Source organism: Urocitellus parryii, chromosome 4 (assembly GCF_045843805.1).
Source record: "Urocitellus parryii isolate mUroPar1 chromosome 4, mUroPar1.hap1, whole genome shotgun sequence".
Lineage (NCBI taxonomy): Eukaryota > Metazoa > Chordata > Mammalia > Rodentia > Sciuridae > Urocitellus > Urocitellus parryii.
This window is the reverse complement of record NC_135534.1, coordinates 181,035,927-181,048,775: the sequence shown is the minus strand read 5'-3', so window position 1 is coordinate 181,048,775 and position 12,849 is coordinate 181,035,927. Positions and strand designations below refer to the sequence as shown.

Here is a 12,849-nt window from a genome sequence, read left to right as displayed (position 1 = left end):
CCGATTGGCTGGTCTGTGTGCGTCAGTTCGGCTGAGAGAAGAATTTAGGTCACCAGCACTTTGCGAAAATGGCGATGTTGTGTGTGTCCGGCATTGCTAGAAGAGGCTTGACGTGGACAGCCTTAGGGACGACGCGCAGAGAATTTTGGTCTCGACCCAGGTAAAACTGAAGTTTGGACGGTGGGTGGCGTTTATGAAAAGTAAGGAAAGAAACCGAGGAGGATTAGGGGACGAGTTCAGAAGGCAGTGCCATGCCATTAAGACAGGACCCTGTTCTGAGCCGCATCAGAGTAAGAACAAGAAGGGCGTTAGGATTCTGAGTTCAGAAGCTTCAGTGAGGGTCTCTGCGAGTGCTGGGCCCAGTCACTTCCCGTCTCTGTCTTGATTTTCCAATTACGGAAATTCCGTCCCTTTTCCCTTCCAACTCACTTATGAGTTAAGCAGAGTTTTAACCGCGAGTGCCGGGCACCGAGTGTGGTGTCAGAAAACCAATGGCTCATTTGGAATATCCACTTCCACACGAACGTGAAAGTCGGTATGTATCTAATGGAAATTAAACCCCACCTAAAACATGAACGTGAAAGTACTTGGTAAACTAAAATCATATGTTGCTTCACAGATTCAGAAACGAAGTGCATGCTCCTGTTTTGTTCGTTTGTTGGTTCATTGATGAATTCAATAAATAGTTATTAAATTCCTTTCCTGGGCAGGCATTTCTCTAAGCTTGTAGGATATAGCAGCAGAAGCAAATTTCCTTCTCCGCGCCAAAGCACTTGAGGTAGTCGAGGCCCACAGGAATTATTTTTCCCACAATCACAAATCAAATTAATGGCAGAGTTGGATCTAGAAACCTGGTCTCCTAACTGTCCCTCTGCTGTTTTTTCCTACTGCACCGTGTGGAATCCGCCAACGGTAAATCTGTTTGACCTACATCATGTTTAGGGCATCAAAATTTAAGGTGGTGCCCTCCATGGTGTCCCACTCCTGTAATTCCAGTGACTCAGGAGGCTGAGGAAGGAGGATTGCAAGTTGTCTGTTAATGGAGTCTTTAGAGTTTTCTATTTACAAGATTGTGTCATCTGCAAACAAAGGCAATTTTACTTCTTTTTGATTTGGATGTCGTCTATTTCTTTTTCTTCCCTAATAGCTCTTGGTAGGATTTCCAGTACTATGTTTAATATAAGTGGAAAGTACTATGTTTAAAAGAAGAGTAAGCATTCTTGCTTTGTACTAAGATCTTAGAGGGGAAAAAAAAACTTTTATTTTTTTCTATTGTTTATAATGTTAACTGTGGTCTTCTCTAAATGATGTCTTTTATGTCAGGGTAGGTTCCAACTAAATTTTTAGAGTTTTTATCATAGGACTATGTCAGATGGTTTTTCTGCATCTATTGAGAAGACCATGTGGTTTTAAATTTTTCATTCTGTTAATGCGCTGTATCTAGTGATTTGAACATGTTGAACGAACTTTTCATTCTAGAGGTAAATCCTACTTTGTCATAGTGTAGTCTTTGATATGATGTTGAATTTGGTTTGTTAGCATTTTATTCTGATTTTTTTCATCTATAGTCATAGAGGTATTGTCTTGTAGTCCCCCCCCCACTTATACTTGTCTGATAGTATCTTTGGTTGGCTTTCATATCTTATTTTCATAAAATAAATTTGGAAGCATTTTATATTTTAACTTTTGCAAAAGTTTAAGAAGGGTTAGTAGTTGAACTTGGTGGCTCATGCCTATAATCCCAGTAACTCAGAGGATGAAACAGTGGAATCAAGTTTGAGCAACTTAGCAAGACCCTATCTAAAAATAAAAAGGGCTGGGGATGTATCTCAATGGTAGAGCAAACCTGGGCTCAACCCCTTGTAACAAAAAGAAGGTAGGTACTAATTTTTCTTCTTTGAATATTTGGTAGAATTAACCCAGGAAGCCATCTGGCTCCAGGCTTTTTATTTGTTGGGAGTTTTTTGATTACTACTTTAATCTCCTCATTGGTTTATTGGTCTGTTTAGGCTTTCAATTCTTTCTAGACTTAGTTTTGGTGGGTTGCATGTTTCTAGGAACATATACATTTCTTCTGGATTATCCACTTTGTTAACATGTAATTGTTTATAATGGTCCCATATGATACTTTCTGTTTCTGAGGCGTCTATTATCATATCTCCTCTTAAATTTTTGATTTTACATAGGTGAGTCTTCTCTCTCTGGCCTTGTCTCTCTCTCTTTTTCCTTTAGTAAGGGTTTTTCAGTTTTTGTATTTTCAAAACACTAACTCTTAGTTTCTTATTAATGTTAGGTTGTTTGAAATCTTTTTTAATATTGGCATTTATTGCTGTAAACTTCTGTCTTAGTAGTACTTTTTTGCGGCTTATAACTTTTGTTGTGTCATGTTTCATTTTCATTTATTTTGAGAGTTAAAAAAAATTCTTATTGATTTACTCATTGACCCACTGGTTGTTCAGGAGTATTTTGCTCACTTTCCACATATTTGTGGAATTTTTGTTTGCTGATTTCTAGTTTTATTCAGTTGTGGTCAGAAAGAATAGTTGGTATTTTGCTCTTAAATTTGTTGAGACTTTGTGACCTAACAGAATGAAAATTTTAAAACCACATGATCCTCTCAATAGATGCAGAAAATCCATCTGACATAGTTCTAACATTCATTTATGATAAAAGCTCTAATACTAAATAATGTTCTGTGTGTAATTGAGCAAAATGTGTACTTTTCTGCTGTTAAATAGAAAGTTTGGCATGTGTCTGTAGATCTATTTGGCATATAGTATTATTCAGGTTTTTTCTTTATTGATTTTCTGTGTGGATGTTCTGTCCATTATTGAAAGTAGGTTATTGAATTCTTCCATTGTTTTGTGGTCACTTTCTTTCAGGTCTGCTAATATTTGCTTTATATACTTAGGTGCTCTAATGTTCAATGCATATAAGTTGTTGTATCTTCCTGTTGAATTGACCATTTTATCATTATATAATGACTTTATTTTTCTATAAAGAAAGTTTTTGGCTTTAAGGTTAATTTTGTCTGATAGAAATATAGCCATGCCTGCTTTCTTTTGGTTTTCAGTTGTGTAGAATATTTTTTTCCTATCCCTTCACTTTCAGACTGTATGTGTCCTTGAATCTAAAATGAGTTTCTTATAGAGAGCATATAGTTGGGTCTTGATTTTAAATCCATTTAGCCACTTAGTCCTTTTAATTTTTTATTTTTTTGGCAATAAAGTTTATGTTTTTACTTACATAAATACAAAGTTTTGTATTTGCAGAAAAGTTAGGAGATATTACAGAGACATCTATATAGTCAATTTTTTTCCTACTAACAACTTATATAATTATTTTACTATTATTAATGAACCAATATTAATATTATTAGTGTATAGATTGCATATTTTATTCATATTTCTTTCAGTGCTACCTAATGTCCTTTTAGTCTTCTTGTAGTGGCAGTTTCTCATACTTTTCTTGTTTTTGATTATCTTCACTATGTCTTTTGATTGGGCTATTTAGTCCATTCACCTGAACTACATTTCATTCTGGGTGTGATAATGTGTGGCCAGAGTGATTTAAGGACAATATGAGAGCTGAGAGGACAGAGACTAAGTATCGACAACTCTTTGAGAATTTTTGTTGAAAAGGTGAGTGGTAGCTGGAGGACAATATGGAGTCTACGGTGAATTTTTTCTTTAAAAATATGGGATATTAAATCATATTTTTTACTCTGGAATTACTTTAGTAGGGCCTTAGTTCATCTTCTGATGCTGAGAGTGGGTAATTGATGAAGAATAGAAGTTGATTTGAATCATGGTTCTGGATGCTGGCAAGTCATCATCAGCCCAGCAACTGGCAAGGGCCTTCTTGCTGCCTCATAACATGGCAGAGGGCATCACATGGCAAGACAAAGCAAGTGTCCTACCTTGGATCTCTCTTCTTTCACAAAGCCACTAATGTCATCATGGAATCTCCTACCCTCATGATCTCATCTAATCCTAATTACCTTCCAGTACCTTCCAAAGGTCCCCACATCCAAATATCATTAATATATGGGGATTCAGCGTTGGGAACTTCAGGGAACCTACTCTAAATAGAAAGTAGGTAGTGAGAGGTTGATGAACAATTATGTAGAAAGAGGGATTAGTTGCTGGAAGAAAGTCTTTTAAGTAGGCAAGGAGGAATTATATTAAAAACCACATTCTTGGCCAAACACCATTTTGTTTCTGGTGCTTCCATTTTCTGTGGGGATCAATCCCAATCAGATGCTAATTCCATGAGAAATAAATTCCCTAGGTAGTTCACAAACAAGTCTTACATTAAGCATGTAAATGGTATGTCAGGCAGATTCACTTCCATTGACCTGTTTACTCAGTACTTATTTAAGTAGCTATTATGTTTCAAGGAACCCCCAAGTCAATTAAATAGATAATCTATATTGAGAAATTTATGATTTGATATGGTGATTCTCAACCAAGACAATGTTGCCACCTGGGGACACATGGCAGTATCTTTGGTTGTCATGACTGGGGGCAAGGATACTACTAAAAATCCTACAATGAACAGGATTCATGTTCCCCCACCAGCAACAATAAAGAATTACCTAGTTCAAAATGTAAATATATTTGAGGCTGGGAAACCCTTAGAAAAGTAGAATATAAATAAAATTAAAACTTAGAGTGTGATATACTCTTGAGAGCAATATAAAATGCTGAGAAGATGAGAGGAACTTAATTATATTTGGGAAAATCAAGTTAAAGTTTCTTAGAAGACAACAGTTTTGCCCCAGAACTTATATGATAAGTAAAATTTCTGCAAGTAAAGCATTTAGGAAAGGATATAACTTGAGCTAACACATGATTTGGAAAAGTCAGATTGTATTAAATTTGAGATTAATGGGAGGTAAGGTTAGAGAGGTAGATTGAGGTTAGATTTTCGAGGACTAGGAATCCCAGATAGAATGATTTACCTTACTTCTTTACCCATCCCTAGGAATTTTTACAGTATGTAAAAACATAGTTTTTGTTTTCTTTTTTTTTTCTTTTTTTAATTTTTATTGGTTGTTCACAACATTACAAAGCTCTTGACATATCATATTTCATACATTAGATTGAAGTGGGTTATGAACTCCCAATTTTACCCCAAATGCAGATTGCAGAATCACGTCGGTTACACATCCACAATTTTACATAATGCCCAATTAGTAATTGTTGTATTCTGCTACCTTTCCTATCCCCTACTATCCCCCCTCCCCTCCCCTAGTTTTTGTTTTCTGTTTATGCCAACTCATTCACCTATAAGCATTCTGAGGGTAGGAACTTATTCTTTTGTGGTCTTCACCATGCCCAGAAAGTAGTAAGTATGCAAATTACTTGTTGAGTTTGATTGATGAACAAGATTCAGTCAGGTGTTTGTTAACTTCATTAATGCAGTGAACCAAAGATTCACATATTTGTTTTTGATTATTCCAGAAAAGAAAAAGAACCAGTGGAGACTGAGACGATAGAAGAAGTAAAAAAAGAGCCTATTCTGGTGTGTCCTCCCTTACGAAGCCGAACATACATACCTCCTGAAGATCTTCAGAGTCGTTTGGAATCTCATATGAAAGAAGTTTTTGGTTCATCCCTTCCTAGTAATTGGCAGGATATCTCCCTGGAAGATTGTCATATGAAGTTTAATCTCTTGGCACATTTGGCTGATGACTTGGGCCATGCAGTGCCTAACTCCAGGCTTTACCAGATGTGCAGGGTCAGAGATGTTCTTGATTTCTATAATGTCCCTGTTCAAGATCGATCTAAATTTGATGAACTTAATGCCAGTGATTTGCCTCCCAATTTGAAAATCACTTGGAGTTACTGAGCAGTTCAGAAGATAAACACATGGAAGTCATTTTTGTTGCCCTGAGCAAAGGGGCTGTTTTAGACTTTTTGATACTTTACCTATCAGAACACTGCTCCAAATCTATTTTTTTTCATAGAGGAATGCAATATCTCTTTTTTTCCTCTTATATCATGAATTGACAAAGAAATAGCAGGATTTTCTATTTTCACATTTGCTGAAAACATTCTCTTTTTTTTTAAATGGAATCAGGTCATTAAAAATTTACGGACAGTTTCTTCAGAGGACACTATAATGAGTTTAAGATTGGAGGTCATTACAAGTTCAGATGTGGTCTTTACCCTTCTTAGGCATAAAGCAATAGTTGCAAGAAGATGTTCTAATCCTATTAGGACTCTTAAATCTATGCTGTAATGATCATATGTAGAACACATAAGTAAGGAAACTTTTATTACATATAGAAAGTTGTTACTTTCACTCTTTCACTGCATGAGTAGAAACAAAATATACAGTGCATTCTGGATTAATCTTTTTTGGAATTAAAGTAGATTTCTTAAAGTGTGTTGTGTCTTTAAACTTTTTTAAGTGAAATTTGCTTTTTTTTTTTGCCTTATCATTCCCTTAAAATAAATATTATAACTTTGAAAAATTAGAACATGTGGCAACTATTATAAAGTGTTGTGACTTTTTAAAATAAGAGATATGCCAGATTCTATATTTAGTTGCATATTCTCTTTAGAGGAGATGATGCTTATTTTAAACCTCTTTTCTGTAACTTTTAAAAATGGGCATTATAGTAAGAATCCACTAGTGTGGCAAATCTTTTCATTTTGATGTACTTAGTTTGTGGAAAATACTCAAATAGAAGATTCTCAGATGGTTCTGAGTGACATAATTAAATGATTAGGAATTGTAGATAGGATTAAAGAAGATTGAGGCAAGAAGAAGAAATTTCTTGTATTGTTTTATTTTGACTAATGACAATTCTGAAAGAAAAGTGATAGAAAGGTTTTAAGCAAAGGTAATTGCATTTATTCTCTCCTGAATGACTTCTTTGAAGAGGGAAATAATCAGTTGGGTATATAAATTTTAGCATATTCATTTGAAAAAATTTTTTTCAATATACTTTTTTTTTTATTGGTTGTTCACAACATTACAGAGCTCTTGATATCTCATATTTCATACATTAGAATCAAGTGGGTTATGAACTCCCATTTTTACCCCAAATACAGATTGCAGAATCACATTGGTTTGAAAAATTATTTTAACAATATAGTGTCATGCCTATAAAATCTCTGTAGCACTGGCACTATGGTTTTCAAGAACATCGAAAGTGTCATTGTCTGGACCCTGCCATTAGACATTATAGCTGATATAATTGTGTCCTCTCTGCTTCAGATATATGTGAAAGAGGGATTCAGCATGGAAACATTTGAAATTTATATACAGGATTTGATTGTGTTTCCCATACAATGACATGATGGAAATAAGGGATTAGGAGATCAGTGGGGAGGCACTGTTGATTACAGGTGGAGAAGTGTTTGCATAAATCAGAGTTCATGTTATTGTTAAGACAGAAAAAAATTACTCATTTGTAGTATAGAGCAGAGCTCAAAATTTCAATTGCATCTGAGTCATCTGGGAATCTTTTGAAAATGCAAATTATTATTTAGTAAAAGTGAACGTGTCCGGAGCTTTTGCATGTCTCCAAAGCTTATAGGAGCTGTGCATGGAGGTACAAGCTTGTAATTCCAGTGACTTGGGAGGCTGAAGCAGGAGGAGTACAAATTCAAGGTCAGCTTCAACAAGTTAGTGAGGCCCTCAGCAATTTAGACTTTGTCTTAGAATGAAAATTAAAAGGGCTGGGAATGTAGCATAGTGGTAAGTCCCGGGTTTAATCCCTAGTACCAAAAAAGGAAAAGACTCATAGATGATGCTGATGATGTTTTGAATAACATGACTCTAGAGAAGACAGAAGTATCATTCCTTGAAACAGTTCTGGTAAATTTAGCCATCCAGGAAGATAAGTTTCACATCCATCAGTATTTGTAGAGGGCATTACTGGTATATAGGTCAGTACAATGACTGTTCAAGAATAATAGCCTTTAGTTTTCCTGGAAAGAAAAACATTTGCTACATTGTTTACTGAGTTAACCAAACATATGTAATAGTTTTACATTTTAAAAAAATTTATTGATTGCTATTTAAAAGAGCTATCAGTTCACTAATTTTAGAGAGTGTCAATAGAAATGATCTTACGTAAACTATTTCAAGTAGTGAAAGACTGCCCCCATTTAATTTTGACTTTTTTTTTTTTTTTTGATTATAGAAGTAGTGTGTTGTGAGCCATCCATGGGCTGTGTGTGTGAACTATGTGCATTTGAGCACATGAGGGGACTGGTTTGACATTGCGTGCTGATTGGGCTGTGCAACGCAAGTGTATCTTTCTTCCCTCTCTGCATATGGTCCCACATAGCACCTGAGATGGGTGTGACTTGCCAAGATGTCAATGAGTCTACTGACCATAAGAAATCACCAAGCAAGATTCCACCTTTTGAAACCCCATCTCTTGCCTTATTTGGGTAGAATATTCTATTGAATGTCTTTTCCCCAATAAATTCAAAGGAAGCAGAAAATAATAAAAGCATCATTAATGAAACAGAAAATAAACAGTAGAAAGAAAACAAGACAAAGTTTTGTACTTTGAAAAGACAATTAGCAAACTCTAAACTGGACTAATCCAATAAAAACAAGACTGTAGACAAATAACAAATACACAAAATGAAAGAGAGCTTATCTTCATTGCTCCAATAGACACCAATAGGAAGTTAAAGACTACTATGACACCTTCATGTTAATTTAGATAAATACAGTACTTGAAAAAATTTCATTGAAAAAACTGTTTCAAAGGAAAGGAGATAAAATAGCATAACTAATGAATTGGTTATTAATGAACAAATAAATTAACCAGTACTGAATCCTGGATCAGGGTTAAAATTGTTAGCTCTCCGTTGATATCACAAAATAACTGAGATAATCAATTTAAAAGGGGAAAAGATTTTATTTTGGCTTATGGTTTCAGAGGTATGAGTCCATGGTCAGTTGGCTCTTTTGTTTATGAACCTATGGTGAGGTAGAATATAGCCAGGAAGCAGAGAAGGGGCTGGATTCCTAACATCTCCTTCAAGCACACACCTCCAGTGGACCTAACTTTCTTACACTAGTCCCTGCATCCTAAAGGTTCCACAAATTCCCAACAGTACCAAAAGCTAGCAACCAAGCATTCAATACATGGCCTTTGGGGGACATTTAAGATCTAAGCTGTAACAAATTGCTATAAAGGTCATTACTGGGACATTGTAAAATTTCAATGTGGATGATGTCTGACTACTGTTTAATCAGTATTAAATATTTTTAATTTGATATTTCATGATGGAAAAAAAGCTGCCGAGTTCTGTAAAATTCTACATCAGAATTCTGTGGAATCCAAAGTTAGAAACTACTTGTAAATTTGCAACTCATTCAAGTAAAAACTAGTACTTTTGTACTGTGAAATAAGCAAATGAAAAAATGAATGATAGGAAAATAATTTTGGCTAAGACTAAGTTCATGCATTTTTAAGCTACCTACTATCTTGTACTTTAGGATTCACAGAATACCTGCTAATGGGATTAAGAGTCACAGAACCAGGGATCAAGTTGTCCATGCCTAGGTTAGGGTCAAGAAATTTAGTATCTATTTCTGAGTAGGTAAAGAAATAGCTTTTGAGTAGAAAGAAATTTTATGGCGGACCAATTCTTAAAAAGCTAGAAAAGCCAGATTTTTAAAAATTCATAAAAAAATAAAAATCGGGATAATTTAAATATGCAATAATAGACAATTGGTTGAATAATATCCAAGTATAAAATAATATGCTATTAACATATTAAAAAAAACCTTTTTTTTTCTTAAAGACTATTTAATGCTAAGGGGAAAAGCCCATAATGTGAAGGAAGAGTGAAGGACATGATGCTACAGGAATTATAAAATACATGAAATAGTTAGGTCCTCCACTTTGAAAATCAGCACCTGCCATCTTAAGAAGCCTGCCCAGGCATGACTATCAAAATCACAACAAAGATGCCAAGTAACAATCAAAGGACCCGATGGGTCACTTCTTAACTACTTCATTGCACTTGACTATATAGTTAAGAAGTTTTTTGCAACAGCTTACAGGATAGCCTGGCAGATATTCTCTGTCAATAAACCTTTGCTTGACTCAGAGGTGTGTGTCACGTAGATATTTGCACCAGCTACCCTAACAAATATTTATTTTTCCATTTGGAAATATGCCATAATGTTAAATGATTATCTGAGTAGAGGACAGTGACAATTTTTTTGTTGTTTTTCCCAATTTTCTAAAAAAATACACTACTGTCACCAGCTGGCTCTTCATTTTCTAGTATTTGGAGGTAATGTGTTAGGCCATTGATTTTAGACTTTTATAATTCTCAAATATAGGCCATTAAAATTACAAACTTCCCCTTTTCAACTTTAGCTTTATCGTGACTTTTTATATTGTATCATTTTCATTTATTTTGATATATTTTATAATTTCCAGTGTGATTTCTTCTGTGACCCATGGATTATTAGAACATGTTTAATTTTCAAACATTAGAGGATTTTCTAGGCATTTTATTGTTATTTCAGATGTCATTGTAGTCAAAAGATATGCTGAATGATTTCAACATTTTACTTTCATTCAGATTCATTTTATGGCCCAACTTATGACATGTCTTATTGTATTACTACCTGTGCTTGAAGGTGTTGGGTTTACTGTTCTGTGAATAGCAAGCAATTAGGTCAAGATTGTTGCTAGTATTATTTAAATATATGCCTTTAATGAATTTTGTCAAGTTATTTTTTCAGTTACTGAAAAAGATATGCTAAAAATTTTAGCTAATTGCTTGAAAAATTGTCTGTTACTTTAATTTTGTTAGTTTTTTGGTTCATGTATTTGAAATCCATTACAAGATCTTAAGATTTTTATCATCTTGTCACATGAAATTTTAATATTTATGATCATATCATTATCTTTTGTCTCTAAAAAAGTCCACTTGGTCTTGAAATCTACTTACTCTGACATTAGTATTGCCACTTTAGAGGGTTTGTGAATCTGTGTCTCTATGTGTGTGTGTGAGAGAGTATGGTGCCAGGGAATCAGGTTGCTTATGTTTGCTGTTGCATGGTATATATTTTTTCTCACGCATTTACCTATTAGTTTTAACTACATTCATAAATTGTCATACAGTATGATTCTGGGTAATCCTTTTTTGGCTGCTTTTGTTTAAAGATTTATCCCAAAAGTATGCTGTATAGTTTCATTTGAGTACATATAGATTTGTAAGATTCAATTGCATGTATTCATTTGTGACTCTTCTAAGCTCATGTTTGTAAGATTCATCAAGATTGTTGCTTATACTTGTGATTCTTTTTATTACTTATATTATTCTACTGTATAAATTTGCCACAATTCATTCATTTTATTGCTTATAGATATTTGTTTCCAGTTTGTTAATATCTTGAAAAATGCTGTTATGAATGTTATTGTACATATTTCATGGTGTGCTATCAAACACATTTCTGCTGAGTTTATCTATAGAAAGAATTGCTGGACTATTTATTAGATAATGCCAAATTGCTTTCAAAGTGAAAGTATCTATGTATATTCCCCTAGCAGGTTTGAGTCTTGGTGATTTATTTCCTAATCCTTATTTTCAGAATTTTTAATTTTTGCTAATCCTATAATTGTGAAATATATACCCCATGATTTTAATTTGTGGGTTTTTTTTTCTGAAAACAATTGAGATTTAGATTTCTTTCCATACTTATATATTTGTTTCCTCTTTTGTAAAGTCTTTTTTCAGTCTTTTTTTTTTCCCATATAGTATGTATCAAGGGCATAGACTCCTCACTTTCACCTACAAATGTCTGATTATTGGCTAAAAGCAGGAATAAAGATTTGGTATCTCTGCTTCCATTTTGCATCCAACTCCTTTCCTCTAAGTCACCTTGGATTCCAGGAACAAGGTCTGATTCTATAACCATCTTGTGATGAGTTGAAGTTACCCTCCAGGCAACAGTAACTTTCTTAATTGAGAACAAGGCCTTGTCTGACCAATCCTGAGGTAGTGATGGACTGGCCATACCTAGTCAAGATCACATGCTTCTGGCCACTTTGAAAAGCACCCAACTATACAAATCCTAACCCTTGCCTTGTCTTAATTCCTCTTTCTAGGAAACCTCAAAATCACTGACAGACCTTGGAAGTTAAATTTCTTTTCATGCTTTTCACCTTTCCTGTTTGGCTTTTGGGCAAGTGGCTGAATCTGATTTGTTGGATTCCCAGAGTGAGGCCTTTACTCTAAGACACCAGTAACAAATATTTGTTTGATATTTTTATAATTTTTTTGGGGGGGACATTGTTTATATATTCTAGCTAATAATTCTTCACCAGTATTTTGTGTAGCATAATTTGGTTGCAAATTTGTAGCTTGTGTTTCCAGGTTTTTTAAAGGAATATTTGGCTGATCAGAAGTCCTTAAAGTAGACAGGCACGGTGGTGCATGCCTTTAATCCCAGTGGCTTTGGAGGCTGAGGCAGGACTATCACAAGTTCAAAGCCATCCTCAGCAAAAGTGAGGCACTAAGCAACTCAGTGAGACCCTGTCTCTAAATAAAATACAAAATAGGGATGGGGATGTGGCTCAGTGACTGAGTGCCCCTGAGTTCAATGCCTGATACCCCCCCCCCCAAAAAAAAAGTACTTAAAGAAGTTAAATTTACTAATTGTTTCCTTTAAGTTTGTACTTTAAAAATGCGGTCCATCACCTCATATAAGACCCAATACTGTGTGTGTGTGTGTGTGTGTGTGTGTTTAGTTGTGGATTAACCTTTATTTTTATTTATTTATTTATATGTCGTGCTGAGGATTGAACCCAGTGCCTTACACATGCTAGGCTCTACCACTGAGCCACAA

At 34.6% G+C, this 12,849-nt stretch overlaps 1 protein-coding gene across 1 annotated transcript; it reads left to right on the top strand.

Annotated features, from left to right (window-relative positions):
- Nucleotides 1–43: 43 nt before the first annotated feature.
- Mrpl50 (mitochondrial ribosomal protein L50) lies at nucleotides 44–11,851 on the top strand. Its single transcript, XM_026414987.2, has 2 exons — nucleotides 44–160; nucleotides 5,466–11,851. Exons 1-2 carry the CDS (start codon nucleotides 69–71, stop codon nucleotides 5,851–5,853), a joined length of 480 nt encoding a protein of 159 aa, XP_026270772.1. The 5' UTR covers nucleotides 44–68; the 3' UTR covers nucleotides 5,854–11,851.
- The last annotated feature ends 998 nt before the right edge of the window (nucleotides 11,852–12,849 follow it).

Bases quoted from the DNA above. Each gene is read 5' to 3' on its own strand.
- Mrpl50 (XM_026414987.2), top strand. From the start codon at position 69: ATGGCGATGTTGTGTGTGTCCGGCATTGCTAGAAGAGGCTTGACGTGG. The intron at 161-5,465 runs GTAAAACTGAAG...TGATTATTCCAG, and splicing joins GAATTTTGGTCTCGACCCAG to AAAAGAAAAAGAACCAGTGG.